Raw genomic sequence first — 18,575 nt, 5'->3', positions numbered from 1 at the left:
CCAGAAAAAGACTCGTCACCCTTTTTGGTGCACGTTTTGGTCACGTTTCACTCTCTGGGTGTGTGAGGCTGCCCCTGCCTGCATGCGCGTGCGTGCGTGTGTGTGTGTCACTTTAAGACTTATTCTTATGTTTTAGATACTAGTCTGTTATTGGATGTGTGATTTGTAGATATTTTCTCCCAGTTTTTAATTTTGATGAGGCTGGTCAGTTTTTTCCTTTGTGGGTCACGTGTTCACCGTTGAGTCTGAGAACTCTCTGCCCAGCCCTGGCTCCCGGGGATCTTGTCCTGTTCCGTTGATGCGTGCTGCCCTGATGACCCCGCGTCTGGTCAGCCCTGATGCTGATGGGGTGATTCCTCCTGCTTTCTCCTTCTTTGTCAAGGTGGTTTCACTATGCAGGGCTTGTGCTTTTCCACATAAATCTTGTATTGTTTTCTACCTTTTAGATGATGTCACCAGGGTGGTGAATGTGTCCTAAATGCTGTGTCTTATTTAAGTTGACATGGTGTCTTCTCTGCTTTGTCCTTTTTGTGTGTGTGTGCATTGCCTTTTGGTTGGTTTTGTTTCTTTAATAAATTTATTGCAAAAGTTACAAAATTGTAAACAGCAAAAATCAAGCCTCCCTCCTCCTAGTTTCAAAGCCACACGAGAGCCATCCATGAAGTGCCAGTCTCCTTGTACCTCCTCCCCAGCCACCAAAGTCCTGCCCTGGAGACAGCCACATGTCCACTTTTCTGTATAATGTCCAGAGATGAGGGACATGTGTCTGCTTGTCCCGTCAGGGCTGGAGTATAGGCCCCGGGGACTCGTGTTTCACATGTTTACTCTCTGCACGCGCTTCTCCTGCAGCCCGTCCGTCAGGAAGCCCCTGGGCAAGTGGTCTCTGCCCGGGCAGGGGTGGATCTCCAGGAGGCACTGGCCCCCCTGGCTTCTGCCCTGGGCCCTTCCCACGGTGCTATGGTGTATGCAGTGTGGCTGTGTGTGTGGCCTGATGACCTGTCCTGTGATAGCTGGTGTCCACTTATGTCCCCTTCTCTGGCTGGAGACCTCTGAGCCCTGGATGCTCTGGGGAACATCTGAGGCACCAGCTGGTGATAAAGTGAGGTGCTGCTGTGCCCTGCTCTCCTGGGTTTTGAACATCTGAGGCACCAGCTGGTGATAAAGTGAGGTGCTGCTGTGCCCTGCTCTCCTGGGTTGGCACACCCACGTGGGGCGAGGTGGGAGGTAGACCAGAGAGGAAGCGATGTCTTAGGGGACGTTCACCTCAGAGCACCTTGTTTTGTTTGAGTTCATGGTTTTGACCTTTCACCAGCCCTTGGGCTGTGCCTGGCATTCAGGACTCAGGAAGTGGGCTTAAGGGCGTTTTTTGTGAGTGTGTCTTGGCCTCGGGCAGTTGGCCCCCAGGGAAGAGAGCTTACAGACATGGGTTAACATGAGCTGTTGCCATAAAATTCCCAAGGAGGAATGTTGTAGGTATTTGGCTCTTTTTTTAACCAATCTATTTAGTTCTCTTTCTACTTTTATAATCTAGTGCCTTAACGTGGACACTGGTGTGAAGCTCAGTGTTCATAGTTAAAGGCCACTTTTCAAGATGTGTCTGATTTTATAAACTTGAGTTCTTAAATCGTGGTTTTAAAGAGCACCAGGACATTAAAACAGAGTGACAAACTACCCTTGAGGCTCTGTTCAGCCAACAGTGAGGACTTTTGTTTAAAAAGTAAAGCCATGGGTCATCTGTACCGTGCTGTGTTTGTGTTGAATTTGTCTTCTGCTGTCTGGCGGCAGCAGAGCTCACTCACTTGCTGTGTTTGTTCTTTCTCCTCCCTAGGCTGCCTTCCAGGAGAATGTGGGGAGACAGGTATGGCTGCTTCTTAAAATCTTCATTCCTAAAGCCTCCTGCAGGTCTAGAGGTAAAAATCTTGAGAGCTGTGAGCTCAGGGTCTTCCTGTGTGGTTAGATGTGGGTAAAAATGTGATTTGGAGTGAGCTGAAGAGCATGGTGGCTTCTGGCCTGCGGCCACACTCACCAAGACATGACTCCCAAGTATTGACACATCCTGAAACACTGGCCGTGTGTTTTCCAGGAAACCTGCACGTGTAAGTAACTGCACTGCTCGGGCCACGACCATGCCTTGTGCGTTGTTGAGGGCCATGCCCTGTCATCAGTGGCCATGGGCACTGGCGGGGTGGAGTGGGAGCCGGCTCTGATGGTATTAGCTGCCACCTCACCTGGACCACAGCTTCCGGAAGCCATTGACCTTGCGACCCCCTCCCTGCCGGCCGGTATCACCAGGGCTTAGGCTGCCTTGCTGTGCCCTCTGATGCTGACCAGGCTCACTGGGCAGCTGTGCCTGGGAGGTGTTGTCCTGAATTAGTTACACTGTGTGTGATAGTGACAGGCCTGGCAGGAGAAAGGGACAGAAGCAGGAGAGGGGACCATGGCCTGGGCTGGAGAGGTGGGGAGGAGGGTTCCCATGAGAAATCGTCAGAGAAAGGCTGGACTGGGGGCAAGGGGAACATCCGGTTCTGGCCTTGCATGATAACAAGGCATCCAAGGCACGTTCAGAGTGGATGTATGGAGGATAGAAAGTCACAAAGCCAGTTGCGCTGTGGGTGTGAGCTAGGCTCTGGTCCTGAGGAGATGGGTATATTCTGGTGAGGGCATTGGCAATGGCTTCAGGGGAGGTGATCGAAGGCCAAGGCACCACCTTTGCAGATACCCGATGGAAAAGAAGCGGGGAAGAGGTCAAAGGTGGCCGGAGAGGCAGGGGGAGGGCCTGGCACCAGCAATGCAAGTTCTGAGACCATTGACCATGGTGGCCATGTGGGACCTCTGATGCGGGGCAGAAGTGCAGCTGCAGGACCGACCGGGGCATTGGCAATGGCTTCAGGGGAGGTGATCGAAGGCCAAGGCACCACCTTTGCAGATACCTGATGGAAAAGAAGCGGGGAAGAGGTCAAAGGTGGCCGGAGAGGCAGGGGGAGGGCCTGGCACCAGCAATGCAAGTTCTGAGACCACTGACCATGGTGGCCATGTGGGACCTCTGATGCGGGGCAGAAGTGCAGCTGCAGGACCGACCGCAGGGGAGCACGCGACCAGCCGAAGCATGGAGAGGCGGGCATCTGAGAGAAGGGAGCCTCCACCAAAAACCAGTGGGTCTCACACTTGAGCAAACGTCTTTCCTACCACATCCGGGGGAGACTGAGGCTCCTGCCAGGGATGCACTTTGAGAACCAGGCTCCGGACCTCCCCACTGAGGCCCTGGGCGTGCCGGCTCTCCTGTGCACAGGGGCGGCTGCTCTTCCCCAGCTCTTCCCTGGACGCTGTAGCTGCAGGGTCCGTTTGTGCTCTTTCTGGCTCTGCCCTGACTTGCCTGCCCGCGACTCTGGGACCCTGCAGTGACCAGCGAGTGGACAGTCTGGCTTCACTGAGGTGGAGGTGCTCTGTGCCCTCCTGGGGGTCTCTTTTCTCCCTGGATCCTTATACCTCCAGCCCAAGGAGCCCCTTCCTGCAGGGCTGAGAGCAGAAGGGGCAGTGAGTGCTAGTGTGGTCAAGGGCCCCCTCTGTCCACGTGCTCTGGCTGTGAGCAGTCACCTGCGTGAGTCACCCAGGACCAAGCCCCACCCCCTCTAGGGCTGAAAGGAGACCTTGGGGGTGCTGTGCTGGCAAGAGCCTGGTGGTGTGCTTGGGTCCTATGCAGGTGGGGAAGCCTGTCTCAGTCGGGGTGCCTGGCTTGCCTGCTGGCCACAGCAGAGAGGGTTTGCTGGTTTGCTTTGCTGCACCTGCAGCAGGGTCTGAGCTGTGGCCAGGCCGTGTGGAGTTGATGTGGGCACGTGTAAGGCCTTGGATCGCCAAGGAACCTTCCAGGAGAGTCATCCAATGTGGGATGGACCATCAAGGCCAAGGTGATGACAAAATGAGTCCTAAGGAGAACTCGGACACCAGAGTCACCTGGAAGGGGAGACACCACAGAAATCTCAGAAGTTCTTGAATGTTCTGCATTTACTGCACTTGTTCTGGGGGAATAGTGTGTCCCTGGTGTGGGCTTGCTTCCCACGGAAGGAGCCCAGTGAGGACCACAGCTGCTCTCTCTGGCAGCTTGTTCCCTGGGAAGAGATGGTTAACCTGTGAAGGGACGAGCTCTGTGTCCCACGGGGGCAGGTGCACGCAGGGAGCTCCTGAGAGTGTGCGTCCCAGGCTGAGGGGAAGAGAGGATGAGGAGGAAACATGGAGGTGTAGGGAGAGGCACTGCGAGCCGAGACTTGGGCTGTGAGGGAAAAGTGTGGCTGCCATGAAGAAGGAACTTGCCAGCAGCCACCTAGCTGAACTGAGGGTGTCACCAGCCACCTGGAGTTGCAGCCCATGAGAGGAAAGTCCCCCTGTCCCCACCCTTCCAGCCCCACCAGCACCCTGTCCCCCGTCCCTCCATGGGAGGAGGATGGGCACAGCCCAGCTGCAGTGGCTAGAGCTCACCCCATTGGAGGCTTGGGTCCTAACACCAGCATCAGTTACAGCTGTTGTCCATCTGTCTCTTTCTGCAGAACAGGACAGCGGTCAGGGGCTCTTCTTTTCCTGAGGTGCCGGCTAGCCAGGGCTCTCTCCATGGGAGGTGGTCTCTGCTCTCTCCCACCTGGGCCCAGGGGGCCTTGGCAGGTTGTGAGTAACCCACGAACAGTTCCCATGTCTGGTGCCTGCCAGTAATGCTGGTCTCGTGACTCTGCTGCCGTGGGTAGGTGCTGATCAGGCCGTGGGCGCTACTGGGCATTTGTGGTGGCTTGCCCCCACCCAGGCCCCTGCTGCCTCCTGTAAAGGTGAGGAAACTGAGGCGCTGGGTGGCCGAGCCCTGCCCTGGTCTGCTTGGAGCCCACTTCCTCAGCCCCCACCCCCGCCCCCGCCTCAAGAGGACAGGACAGCCCGCTGGGCAGATGAGGGCCTTGGCCCTTGCTCTCATCATATGCTGTGGCGATTGCTGGACACAGGGTCTCTCTGTCCTCCTTCTTGGTGGGACCTGGCCCTGGGCCACTCCTGGGCCCTTGCCTGCTGTGGTGTGGGGCTGGGGGTCCTGCCTCAGCCACAGGTGGGCGACTGTGGCTGCCAGGTTGCATTCACACTGTCTTCCTGCAGAATGAGCCACAGCACCGTTCCCTGGGGTGCGGGTTTCTCTCCCGTCACACAATTAAATAACAGAAACACGTGCTGTGGCTGAGTCCAGAAGCCTCAGGCAGAAGCTTTTGGGGATCTACCAGCCTGAGCCACCTCTGTTCATTCTGTCCACTCCTCCTCTTGGGTGTTCTTGGGAGAGCTGTCTGTTCAGTGGCACTCACTAAGTTATCACACAGATCAGGTGCCAGGATCACTGGCAAGGAAGGTGTCAAAGGGGTTCACGAGGGGTCTGAATTCTGGCTGCGAAGGTGGGCAGGTGTGGGTGGGTGTGGAGAAGCTGCTCCTGCTGGGCAAAGGCACCAGCACCAAACCCGAATCAGCCACAACCGTGGCCTTTTGGCTTCTGCCTGACTCGGTGCCTGAGGTTAGTCCAGAGGGCAGATTCCAGAGAGCAGGAAGACAAGGGCAGCGAGACCCAGGGGTTCCTGGTTAGCCGCCTTGAGCCTGTAGCTGTCAGGAACCAGGGTGGTTTAACTGATTCCACCACATCCTTGAGCAAATTGGCTTTCATCGGTAGCTTGAGAACTAAGCCATCATTTTTTGACATTGTTTTTGTGATAATAAATGGTCCGAGTTCCATAGAAACTTGGACTCAGATCCTGAATTTGGTCCTTTATGTGTGAGTTTGACCCAGGAGCTGGTCACTTGTGTGCCCGTCCTCGTGATTGACAAGGCTGCAGCAGGAGATAGATCCTTATTGAGTCCTTTGTGGTGCTGGGTTGTGCAGAGCAATGGTTTGGCGATGTTGACAGTGTATGCTCACATAGATTCTTACATCTGTGCAAAGTACAGGAACGCAGCTGGTTGGGGTGTTGGTGGTTGGAAGCTTGTTTTCTGGGCATTGTTGTCAGATGCATGCCAGCTTTGGGCATGTATCAGGGGTGCCCCTGTTTCTGCTATGTGGCTGGGGCATTCCCAGTCCTTGAAATGAGAAGGGATGGCCTGGTGACCATTACCTGGGCCAGAAGCTGGGGGCTTCTCTGAGTCCTTTTCAAAGTCCCTCTGTGGTTGATAGCCGTAAGGCTTTCAGTGTTTGGTTAAAAGTTTATCATTTCCATTTCCCTAGAAAATGACTTATATTATTTCCAGATTTTCAAATATTTTTACCTGGGAGTGGTATCAGTAATAACATGCAGACTTTGGCGCTGGCGCTTCTCTGGGAGGGCGTCCGTGGGTGTGAGTGAAGAGGCCCCCACCTCCTCGTCGCAGAGTCTCGGGGCTCACTGCCTGTCACTGCTACTTCTGGGGGTCGCCGTCAGCCCTGCCTGGCGCTGGCCGGGTTGGTTGTTCCCCAGCTTTTATCTTGTCCTTAAGCAGTGGGCTCCTGTGCAGCTTTCTTAGGCCAGGGAGGCTCCTGCCTCCCTGTGGACCCCCACGTAGGCCTGCCCCTGCAGGGTGAGCACCACGTTGTGGTCTCTGTGCCTGGACGGTCACAGGCGGTTCGAGACAGGAGCTTTGATGCTACTGAAACCTGATGTCTTTCTGTGAGTGTGTTTTGAAGAAAGGTCTCTTATAGCATTTTGAAGTTGAAATGTATGTGTTGTCTGAAGAAAATTAGATACTTGTAAGTGGTATAAATAATTTTAGCACGGTGTCTGGCCTGGATAGGCAATCAAAAAGTCAGCTAGACCTGAACGTCCTCGTGTGAGAGCAGTTTCGTAGCTCATGGTTTTAGCCTCTTCGTTCATGGATGTAAATGTGCGTCGATATGGTGGTTGTACCTTTTGAAATGCCTTCACTCATTCAGATTATTTTTCATCTTTTTTCCCCCGCCAATTTCACTTTTTCATTAGGGCACTTTCCCTCATGGAATTGATATCTTGACCACAGCTGACTATTTTGCGGTTGGTAACACATCTAACTGTTTCCTGGTTATAAGGTAAGTTTTTAATGCATATTATAAAAATGTAATATTATCTTTGATTTAGATGTCAAAAATCAGTTTCTACCCTTTTCTTTCTTCATCCTGGAAGGCCCACTTAGTACATGTAGTTTGTGTGTGAAGAGTTAAGAATGGAATTGAACACCACTGTTGAGACTTTGACTCCATACCCTTGAACATCTGCCTGTTTCACATTGACAGGAGGTGTTTATGTGTGTTTGGCAGTTTCAAGAATGTGAATTTGAAATGAATTCTTTCTCTGGTTGTTATTTTTCTCTTAGTCATCTTGTTTTATAGTGGTGGTTCTGCATGGGGCTTGGTGTTTTGCAGGTGATAGCCAAAGCCAAAATGGTGCATTTCCTTCTGTGTGACACATTTTCTTCCGGATGTCATCAATGTATTGGGTTTCTCAGAATGAAATCCTGGCTTGGAAGTGACTGTGCTGCTTTTCCTGTTTTAAGAAAAAAAAGTGTTTTGGAGTTGCAGTTTTCTCTAGATTGCTGATGAGAGGAATAAGAAAGAGGTCTTTGAGAAATCAGGTCAAGGAATAACTATTTAACACCCCTAACTGCACTTTGCAGAGATCACATCAAGTTATTTTACGTAATTTAAGTATTGGGGAAGTTAGTTCACTTGTCTCAGTCAACCCATTGCAACACTAGTGTGAAAAAGGTTGTGATTTTATGAAGCGACTTATTTGCTTAAATTAGAAGAAGAAACATGCCTCATAGTATTGGGGAAGTTAGTTCACTTGTCTCAGTCAACCCATTGCAACACTAGTGTGAAAAAGGTCGTGATTTTATGAAGCGACTTATTTGCTTAAATTAGAAGAAGAAACATGCCTCATACATTTTTAAAAATTATTAACCATTATGTATCCTAAGGGTAGATTCCCTAATGGCTCTGCTGTGCAGAACATGCAGAAATGACATTTCTCCATTAACCAGCAGGGACAGATTTTTTTTTTAAATACAGCATTTGGCCTCCAGGAATCATATTTGACCAAACATACCCTCTGTATTTTAGTATCCTTTCCATCTTTCCTTAACAGGTCATGTCCTTTTGTGCCTTATCAGTTCTTTCCTGTTTGCATTCTGTTTTCTTTGATTATCAATACTTGGACATCTATTTTATGTGGAGAGTCTACCACCTTTCCACCTGCGTTTCTTGGATAAAATAGCTGCAGTTCATCATAGCCTTGGCACAGTTTTCTTGTTGCTAAGGTTTCTAAGCCAGTCTAAAACTTAGGATCACTTGGGTGTGTGCATTTCATGAGAACGTTTGGCTATACTTGGTCTGGTTCCAGTCATGCTCTTTCTGGAGCATGTGTTGCACCCTTGCAATGCCCAGGCCCTGCGTGTAGACGCAATGCTGTCTGTGATCGTCGTCATCATGGGACCTGCAATCAGTAGCTGTACCCCAGCCCCACAAGGCGCTTCATCAGGGGCTCTCCTGTCCACCTGAGGCAGGGCAGACGCCAAGGGTCCTGCTGTCAGCTGAGACCTCGGGTAAGGGAGACAGGAGGGTGCACACAGCCGGGCAGAGGGCACTGTGCCCAGAGAGCCTGGTGTGGGGACTGAGCCCAGCCCAGCAGGGAAGAGTCAAGAGTTAGCAGGGCCCACGTTAGGGGAGAGGAACTTCTAAGCCATAGCAAGGAGTTTGGATTGTCATGGATGCAATTTGATGGTCAGATCTGCATTTTGAACCTATCACTGTGGCTGCATTTTGGTGACTGAAAACAAGGAGAAAATTGGGGGCCAAAGGTGTGCCTACTGGAGTAAGTGGGCGTCACTGGGTCACAGACAGGGATTTTGAGAGCGGGAGGTGCCTGGATGAGGGGCACAGTGAGGGAGACTATGCCTGTGGGAGTTAGGGAAGGTCCGGAGCTCAGTGTTGCACCTGCTGTGCTGGCTTGTGGCTCACCTTAGTGGAAGCACCCACCAGGCTGATGTGGAGATGGCTCTTCTGGAAAGTGGAGCTTCTGATACATAGACCAGAGCTGGAGATAATGGAAGGCACCTTGGGGAAGACGTCAGTGAACGAGAGAAGGATGAGGGGGCACTCCAGCAGCAACTTGTGTCCTGTGTGCATTGCCAACAGCGTCATTCAAGTATTAATGACATACGGCGAGCTGTACACACTCAGTGTGTGCATTTTGGTAAATTTTGATGTGTGCATATCTGTAACTGTCCCCACAGTCAAGACAAGGGAAGAGCCGTGTTCCTCATGCCCCTTGTCATCCATCTCTCCATCCCTTCCCCCTTCTCTAGGCAACACTGACCTGCTGATGTCAGTACAGATTAGTCTGCATTTTTTAAAGTGTTCTTTAAGTGGAACTGTACAGTCTGTGGTCCTTTTATCTGTTCTGGCTTCTCTCTCTCAGTGCAGTACTTGATGTTGATCCATGTTGTGTGTGGGGGCTGTTCATTCATCCTGTTGTTGCTGAGTCCTGTTCCATTGCGTGATGTGTCACGGGCTGTCCATTCACCTGTTGAGGGGCACCTGTGGTTTCCGCTTTGGAGCTCTTACGGATGAAGCTGCAGTGACATTCTTGTACACGTCTTGTACACATCTGTCTTTGGAGTCACGTTCTACTGCGTGGATGTCCCATAGTTTGTCCAATCACCAGTTGTTTATCTGGGGTAAATGCCTAGAAGTAGATGACTGGATCATAGCATTTTAATAAATGGCCAGTTTTCCAAAGTGATGGCACCAGTTTACATTCCCCCCAGCAGTGTGTGAGAGCTCCACATCCTCCGTGTCCTTACCAGCACATGGGACGGTCAGTCTTTTTAAATTTTAGCTATTCTGGTGGAGGTGTGGGAATAGCTCATTAATTCATGTTTTCCTAATGATGCCGAACATTTTCTCACGGGCTTATTTATCGGGTTAGTTGTTTTCTTCTGAGAATTTGAGAATTCTTTATGTGTTCTGGATACAGTTCCTTTTTCAGATGCATGCTTGGCAGATATTCTCTCTTAGTCTGTGGCTTGCTCTTTTAGTGTCCTATATACGCCTAAGTCAAAACCTTTGTTCTTTAAAAAAATCAGCTTTATTTTTGTCAAAAAAAAAGTTTTTAAAAATCTGTTACGTATAATTTTATTACACACAATTTGCATGTAGTAAACTCACCAATTTTTAACTGTGGGTTGGGGTTGAGGGTGGGTTTTGGCCGAGGTGAACAGCTGAACAACACCTGCTGTGTCCACAGAGGAAACAAACCCTTCCCTCCAAGCAGTCCCCCTCCTCGCCGCCCCGTCCCCATGGTTTTGCCTGTTTGAGGATCTCCACTGACTGTGAAGCTGTCACTGTGTGCTCCTGTGTCTGCTCTTTTCACTCTGCTTCTTGCTCTGTCAGTTCATCCGTTCACTGAGTTTGCCAGTAGTTTGGTCTGGTGACTGCCTCTCACGTTCTCCTGTGTGCCCGTCCCACGGTTTGTCCATTCACCAATTGATGGACTTTGAACAGGACAGGGCTTTCATTTGCCCTGGCTATTTTTCTGATGTAATGAGCATTCCTTAGGGCTTTCGGTTGGTTTGTCTTCTTGCTGTTGTAAATTCCCTTAACTGATTTCCAACCTCTTCAGCATTGAGCACCCTTTAAAAATGCATTTTGTCATATTTTGCTTTCTAGTAGCTTGCTTTCCAATAAGTTTGCATGTTCATGTTCTGTAAGTTCTCAGATCAAGGAGGCCTGAAGTGTACTGTCTCCTTCCGTGTTTCCTGACTCAGTAAACGCCACCCGTCCACCTCCGCAGCTCATTTCTTGCTGCTTCTCCTCACTAATTCCCCACACCTGGTTGGTGACCTAGTTCTGCCATTTCCACATCCCTAATGGGCATCAAACATGCCTCATCCTGCTTACCCTCTTCACTGTCACCCTGCTTCCCAGTCTCATTGTCCCGGACACTTGTGGATGCCTCCTGGCCGATGGCTCCATCCCACAGGCCCTGACCTCTCCCACCCACGTTTTTCCCTCCTGCCCCTGGGGTCTGTGTCCTCCCAGCCTCACTTCCCAGTCTCATTGTCCCGGACACTTGTGGATGCCTCCTGGCCGATGGCTCCATCCCACAAGCCCTGACCTCTCCCACCCACGTTTTTCCCTCCTGCCCCTGGGGTCTGTGTCCTCCCAGCCTCACTGCCCCCCTTCCTGCCCTCTGGTGGACACATCTCTTTGTTCGCTTGGCCTTCCATGCGGGCCCTGCGTGCTGAATATGTGCATGCTGCCTTGGGCTGAGGTCAGATGCTCACTGGTGCTGGAGCTTGGGCTAGGACTCAGGTGGCCTGGTCTCTGCTTCTTTCCATGAGGCCACTGGTTCTTTGCTTTCCTCACCAACCCCTGCTGCTGGGCACCAGACACTGGCCTGGGTGTGGTCTGTCAGCCAGGCATGCAGGTTGGATGCCCTGCAGCACCTCGGCACCAGGGTTCCTTGGAGAGATGCACAACCGGGGGCTCGGCACTGGCACTGTTTCTGACAGCTTGACTGCTGACTTGTCTTGATTTTTCTGTTTTTCTTCTCACTTTCTCTCAGGGTGTTTTATCACCTTCTGTGGGGACGCTACCCATTCACTCTTGGAGAAGCCTCTGCTTTTCTTTCTCTCACCTCTGGTGTGCAGACTTTCCCTGGCTGACTCTCCCGGGCCGGCATGCGTGGCTTGCGTGTCATCTGCACTCACTCCAGGTCACCTTCTTCAGCGGGTCCTTGTTCCTCTGTGCAGCTGTCTGTGCTGTCTGCTCTGTCTCTCAGGCCCCATGACAGCTAATGTGGGTGACAGTCAACACAAACTGTAGGTTTAGATACACAAACTGTAAAAAAGTGCACTTTTCAAATAGGTGGTACTTGTGCATGCTGTAAATTCAGAAAGGGCAGGCATGTTCATGGAAAACCAAGTCTGTCTCTCACCTTGTCTCCCAATTGCCTGGGACCATTCCTGGTGTGCCCCTTGTTGCCAGTTTCTTGTGTTTTCTAGGTAGATTCTGTTTGGAGCATGTGTACAGGTAGACTGACCAACATCCTTCCACCCCGGTGGCGGTGTACAGGGCGCCAGCTGAGAACAGCTTATGTGTTCGTCAGTAGAAGGCTGCTTACGTGATAATGTCCAGCTGTTAGAAAATGAGGAGGCAGCTCTAGGCGCTGTTGAGTGGAGAAAGCAGGGCACCACGTGTCTTCTCTTGCCCTCGAGTCTCAGAGAGCGTTCCTCTTCGGGACATGGAGGATGATCTGTGCAGGTCCCCTCATGGCTGTTGGGTTCTGTCCGGTCTTTTGCTGTTATAAACAACATGGAGTGGATGTTTTTGTGTCTATAATTTCTCACCTGGGTGGTTATACATACGTGAGTAGATTACCAAAAGTGGACCTACTGGACCAGAGGGTATTTATGTTTTAAATTTCCTAGGTGATGCCAGCCACTGTTCACAGGGGCTGCATCAGAATGCTGCCCTGCAGCATTTCCTGGTTTTTTAGCTCCTGCAGTGGTGGCAAACCCAAGACATGGGCCATCTGACAGGGAGAGAGATTTTGTTTCCCTCATAAAGGAGGCTGAACGTGGCTTCAAGTGGTTGAGCTATACGTGTATTGTCTATAAATTGTTTTTTATTATTTTTCTACTAGACTATGAAGTTTTTCTCGTTGATTTGGAAGATGTCTAAAGAAGTCTCCTGTTTGTGATACAAGTTGCAGATATTTTTCTTGATTTGTCTTTTGACTGTTTTTTGGCGTGTTTTTTCTGGCAGACAGATTTTTGGGGTCATGGTTTAAATGTATCAATTTCTTCTTTCATGACTCTGGGTTTTGAGTCATAATTAGAAAGACCCATCTCACTTGGAGATTATTTTTAGAAATTCTCTGGTGTTATTTTCAAGAGATGTAACTTTGATTTTTAAGGCATAATTTACACTCCATCAGCTGTCCCTGTGTGAAATGTACAGTTCAGCGAGTGCTGACCCTGTCCACACCTGGGTGACTTGTGCCTTCCTCGGCTGTAGAGGGTTCCCACCAGCTCCGAGCTTAGTCCCCCCACTGGCCCTAGATCCCGCCGGTGCTGCTGCCTGCAGGTTCATGATGCCTTTTACAGAGTGCCAGTGGAGTCAGAAGGAACCTGCGCTTTTATGCCTGGACTCTTTCGTGCATTGTGATGGTTTTGAGATTGATCCATGCTGTTGTGTGTATCTGTAGCTTGTTCTTTTGTGTTGCCAGGTTGTGTACTGTTCTGTAGCTATAGTTTATTGATTTGTCTGCTGGCAAACATTTAGGTTGTTTTGAATTTTTGACTCTGAAGAAAGCTTTTGTGAACATTTATTTAGAGAAGTCTTTATGCGGATGTATATTTTAATTTCTCTTAAAGACTTAAAAGGGAACTTTTACGTATTTAACTTCATAAGAAACTGCCATGCTGTTTTGCACGGTGGCTGTGTGATTTTGCATTGCCACCAGAAATGTTGCAAGTTCTGGTTCCTGCACATCCTTGCCCACACTCGGCATTTGTCAGTCTTTTAAGATTTTACCCATTCTAGTGGGTGTAGTGGTTTAAATTCGCATTCCATGTTGAATGCTGATGTTGAACATCTTTGTATATGCTCGTTTTATTCATCATCTTCTGTGATATTTCTGTGCAAATCTTGTGCTGATTTTTTATGTGGATTTTATCTTCCCTATGTATTCTGATACAAATTCTTTGTCACTTTTGTGTATTCCAAAGGTTTTTTTCCCCCTCCAGTCTGTGGCTTGCCTTTTCATTTTCTTAAAAATTATAACAGCTTTGTTGAAGTGTAGTCAACCTACCTTAATTGTGCATAAAGTGTACAACTTGCTAATTTTGACATAGGTATACCCCACAAAACCGTCACCTTGCTACCAAGGTAGTGAACATGTCCCTCACCCCCAGTGTTTCCTGGTACCTGCCCCTCTGTAGTCCCTGCCTCTGGTCCTCTCTCACCCCGAGGCAACCACTGATTTGCTTCTATTAGTATAGATTAGTTTGCATTTTCTAGAATGTTGTGTAAATGGAGTAGGAATTTTGTGTAAATGAAGTAGTATGTACTTATTTTGGTCTGACTTTTTTCACTCAGCATATTTATTTAGAGATTCATCCATATCGCATGTGTCAAAAGTCCATTCCTTTTAGTTGCTGATGATAAACCTGTTTATCGATTATATGGATAAACCTGTCTGTTTTTCCATTACCTGTAGATGGATTTCAGGATTTTTTCCAGTTTTTGGCTGTCACAGGTGAAACTACTGTGCAGCTTTGTGTGCAAGTCTTTGTGGACAAATGCTTTCCTCTCCTGTGGGTAACTGCTGAGATGGGGAGTGGCTGGGTCATATGGTGGGTGTCTTTAACTTTGGAAGAAATGGCCAGCCTATGTTTGAAAGTAATTACGCTATTTTACACTTTTCCAAACATGTATGAGAGTTCCAGTTCCTCCACGTCTTCACCGATTCTTAATATTGTCTTTTTTCAGTGTGTTTATTGCCGGCTTTCCTGAGTACACCCAACCAATGATAGACCACCTGGTTACCATGAAAATCAACCATTGGGACGGGTAGGTTTTATGTTTTTGTGTTTCTCTAAGAATTGTCCCCCCCCCACCCCCCAAAGGAGAGATTAAATTGTGCTTATAAGCCTTGATTATATTTTTTCATGGTAAATATATTTTAAAATACCTTTTGAGAAGTAGTATAGATTCTAGCCTTCATGTCTGACATGTTGGTGAATGGTCTATCTCTGGTTTCATTTCTGGAGTCCTTAGCCAACTATGTCTGATGTAAATGTTCCCATGGGAGTGCCCTGTGTTGGCATGTGGTGGAGGGCACTAGCCACCTGAGGACTGGAGTAACCTGGGTGGCAGGGACACACCTCATCTCCTTCACCCAGTGACATGCCCCTCACCCTGATCCTGCTCTGCATGGCCACTCTCGGTGTCTTCTGCATTGTCTCCTGGGAGCCGAGCAGGCTTTAGTGGCTATTTCATAATTACAGTAGCAGTTTCAGGGTATTTTAATATTTCATAGGCAGTTAAGTATGTCTCTTCAAAGGGAAAAGCTGAGTGTGTAATCCATAACATAAACAGAGAATTAGCGCCGTTATTACCACTTCTAGGAAAGTCAGCTGACCTTCTCAGAGAAGACTTGGTGTTGCTGCCTGTTACACACAGACAGTAGATCTCAGGAACAGTGAATGCCTGTGGATGTAAGTAGCCTTGTTAGGGTGTACATCCTTCTTTGAGGACCAAGGCCTTGAAAGTATGTGATAATTGCTGCTGTATGGCCAAGTAGCCAAGCTGTCTGCTGCAATGTGCAATCTAGGCAGGGCTTTCTTTGGGAATGGGGAACCTCTGACGAGAGAAGTATCTCCTGTTGTGCCACTTGAGCTGGTTGTGGTCCAGCTGCCAAGAGTACTCTCCCTTTGTTTCCTTGCTGGAAATCCTCAACTTCCAGAGAATTGCGTAAGTTTTTGACATTCGAGGCATACCTGCAAATATGATACCCCAAACTCTCATAATTAGGAGCAAAGACCCTATAGAGACTGGGAGAAATTAGTTAATTTGCCTATTACACCAGCTTATCAGTCAATAAGATACTTAAAACCAAGATTCTGTGTAACCCATGGTGTTAGATTAAGTGTTTGAACTATTGAAATTTCTAGCTGTCACTGTATTGTCCATTTCTTCTATCAGTTCTGCCAGTTTTCACTTCATATGGGTGGTCTTTTATTAGATGTGTATACATTTATAATCTATATATCTTCCTAATGTATTGGCTCTTTATTATTATTAAGTGTCCCTCTCTGTCTCATGTTAGATTTCTTAACATGTAATTTGACATCGTTATTGTGTACAGTGTGGAAAGCTTTATTTTTTTAAAGCTCTTAGGGCCAGATAGTAAATACCTTAGGTCTCTTTCTCGTGTATTTTATTGTTTTTTTCTTTATACAACCTTTAATAGTGTGAAAACCATTCTTGGTTTAGGGCTTTACAAAAAGAGCCCCAAGGCCAAGTTTGGCCTGCTGGCTGAAGATCATCACCCTCTATCATAGTGACTCCAGTTCTTTTCTAGTTAATTGTTTGTCCTTTTACTTTCAGTTTGTGTGTCTTTGACTCTGACATGTCCTTGTTGACAGCACACAGTTGGGTCTTTCTTTTATATCCAGTCTGACAATCTCTGCCTTTTTGTGTGGGGTGTCTAGTACATTCACATTTATTGTAATTATCAACATGGTTCAATTTATACCTGCCATTTTGTTATTTATTTTCTATCTTTTCTCATGGCTTTTTTGTTATTAGTTTCATTAAAAAAAATTTTTTTTTTTGTACATTCACATTTATTGTAATTATCAACATGGTTCAATTTATACCTGCCATTTTGTTATTTGTTTTCTATCTTTTCTCATGGCTTTTTTGTTATTAGTTTCATTAAAAAAAAAATTTTTTTTTGGTCCATTTTGAGACTGGCCGCACCGCACTCAGCCAGTGAGCGCACTGGCCATCCCTATATAGGATCCAAACCCGTGGCGGGAGCGCTGCTGCGCTCCCAGCGCCCCACTCTTCCGAGTACGCCACGGGCTCAGCCCTTAAAAAATTTTTTCTCTAAGATAAATATTATAGAAAAAAATTCTTTGTGGAAATCTTTCTAGCAGAAAGCAGCTAAAAGTTCATAAATAGGGTCTCTCTAATTTTCTGGTAAATAACAGTGTTCACAAAAAAGGGGAGCCTTATAGAATTCTTCACAAATCCTCTTTAGCAGTATAAATACACTGTTACAGTTTTAGTAATATACCTTTTCAAGAAGTATTGGTCCATTGTCTTGGGTTTCTTTTTAAAAGTTTTGTGATACTTAGCAATACCCAATATAATTTATATGTCAGGATAAATATAAATTTGACATAATTATAATTGTGGTAAAATACACATAATATTTACAATCTAGACCATTTTTAAGTGCACAGTTCATTGGCATTAAATACATTCACATTGTTGTGCAACCATCACCACTGTCCATCTCCAGAACTTTTTCATCTTGCAAAACTGATGCTGTACGTCTGTTCCCCTCCCCCAGCCCCTGGCAGCCACCATTCTACTTTCTGTCTCTATGAATTTGACTCCTCTAGGTGCTGCGTATAAGTGGAATTCTGTAGCATGTTTTGTCTTGTGACTAGCTTATTAGCACAATGTCCTCAGGGTTCATTCACATTGTAGGATGTGTAAGAATCACCTTCTTTTTTAAGGCTGGATAATATTCCATTGTGTGGATGGACCACATACCACATTCTGCTTATCTATTCATCCACTGATAGATCCTTGGGTTCCTTTCATCTCTTGGCTATTATGAATAATGCTGCTATGAACATGGTTGTGCACATAGCTCTTTGATATCCTGCTTTCAGTTTTTTGGGATATATACTCAAAAGTGGAGTTGCTGGATCACATTGTAATTCTATTTTTAATTTTTTGAGGAACCCCACTGTATTGTTTTCTATAGTAACTGGACCATTCATTTTATGTTCTCATTAGCAGTGCAGAAGGGTTCCAGTTTCTTCACATTCTCGTCAACAGTTGTTACTTTTTGTTTTTTTTTGATAGTAGCCATCCCAGTGAGTGTGAGGTGGTGTCTCACTGTGGTTTTGGTCTGCACCTCCCTAATGATTAGCTGTGCTGAGCACCTTTTCATGTGCTTGTTGGCCACTCGTATATCATATTTGGAGAAATGTCTGTTCAGGTCCTTTGCCCATTGTTTGATTGAGTTATTTTTTTTGTTGATGTATAGGAGTTCTTTGTACGTATATTCCTCATATTAATCCCTTATCAGATATATGACTTGTAGGTATTTTCCTTCATTTCATACCTTTCCACTCTGCTGGGTGTGTTCTTCATTGCATAGACGTTCTTCATTTTAATGCTGTCTACTTTATTTTTACTATCGTTGCTTGTGCTTTTGCTATCATATTCAAGACATCATTGTCAAATCCAGCATCATGAAGTGTTTGTCTTGTGTTTTCTTCCAAGAGTTTTATGGTTTCAGGTTTTACATTTAGATAATAAATATTTTTAAATAAAGAACGCTGTGCTCAAAGTGGCAGCAGTTGGGAAAGATGTGTTAACTCAGCCTGTCGGGGCACCTGCCCCCTCTGTAGCCTTGGGACTTCTTCTTGCTGGAGTAAACAGTTCTCACTTCTGAGTCTATCCACTGGTTTTTCATGTGGAATGGCTTCCTGGAGACAGTTTGTGGAGGGCGTGGAGGGGACCCTGCAGTACCCCTGTTCTTTTTGACCCACGTTATGGGGTGCTCAGTGTCTGGGTGTGGTGGGTGTGGGCATGCACTGTTGAGTTTCTTGGCATGTGAGCCGTCACCTGCCTTGAGGAGCTCTCTGTTCACTGTTAGAAATAGGTCCCTAAGCAGGACTGTGGTGTGAGGAGCCCTGGGCTGGTGCAGGACGGGTGGGGGAAGATTATGTTGCCCAGGAATGGGGAGGAGTCTTCCTGCTTCCGTCATTCCATGTTTCACCCTGTGCTTTGGGTTTGTTTTCAGTGATCA

General features: G+C 47.6%; 1 protein-coding gene across 2 annotated transcripts in view; it reads left to right on the top strand.

Moving 5' to 3' along the window:
• Nucleotides 1-18,575, top strand: part of LOC103603718 (tubulin-specific chaperone D) — a 152,714-nt gene that overhangs the window by 80,656 nt on the left and 53,483 nt on the right. For both annotated transcript variants that reach the window (XM_008588290.1, XM_008588291.1), the window contains exons 8-10: nucleotides 1,829-1,858; nucleotides 6,957-7,042; nucleotides 14,507-14,587. In XM_008588290.1, the coding sequence (XP_008586512.1) occupies nucleotides 1,829-1,858; nucleotides 6,957-7,042; nucleotides 14,507-14,587 (197 nt within the window). The remainder of the gene's footprint in view (nucleotides 1-1,828; nucleotides 1,859-6,956; nucleotides 7,043-14,506; nucleotides 14,588-18,575) is intronic.

This window comes from Galeopterus variegatus, unplaced genomic scaffold (genome assembly GCF_000696425.1).
Source record: "Galeopterus variegatus unplaced genomic scaffold, G_variegatus-3.0.2 Scaffold4762, whole genome shotgun sequence".
Taxonomy (NCBI): Eukaryota; Metazoa; Chordata; class Mammalia; order Dermoptera; family Cynocephalidae; genus Galeopterus; species Galeopterus variegatus.
The sequence above is the reverse complement of the archived record's forward strand: the minus strand, read 5'-3'. Positions and strand labels throughout refer to the sequence as shown.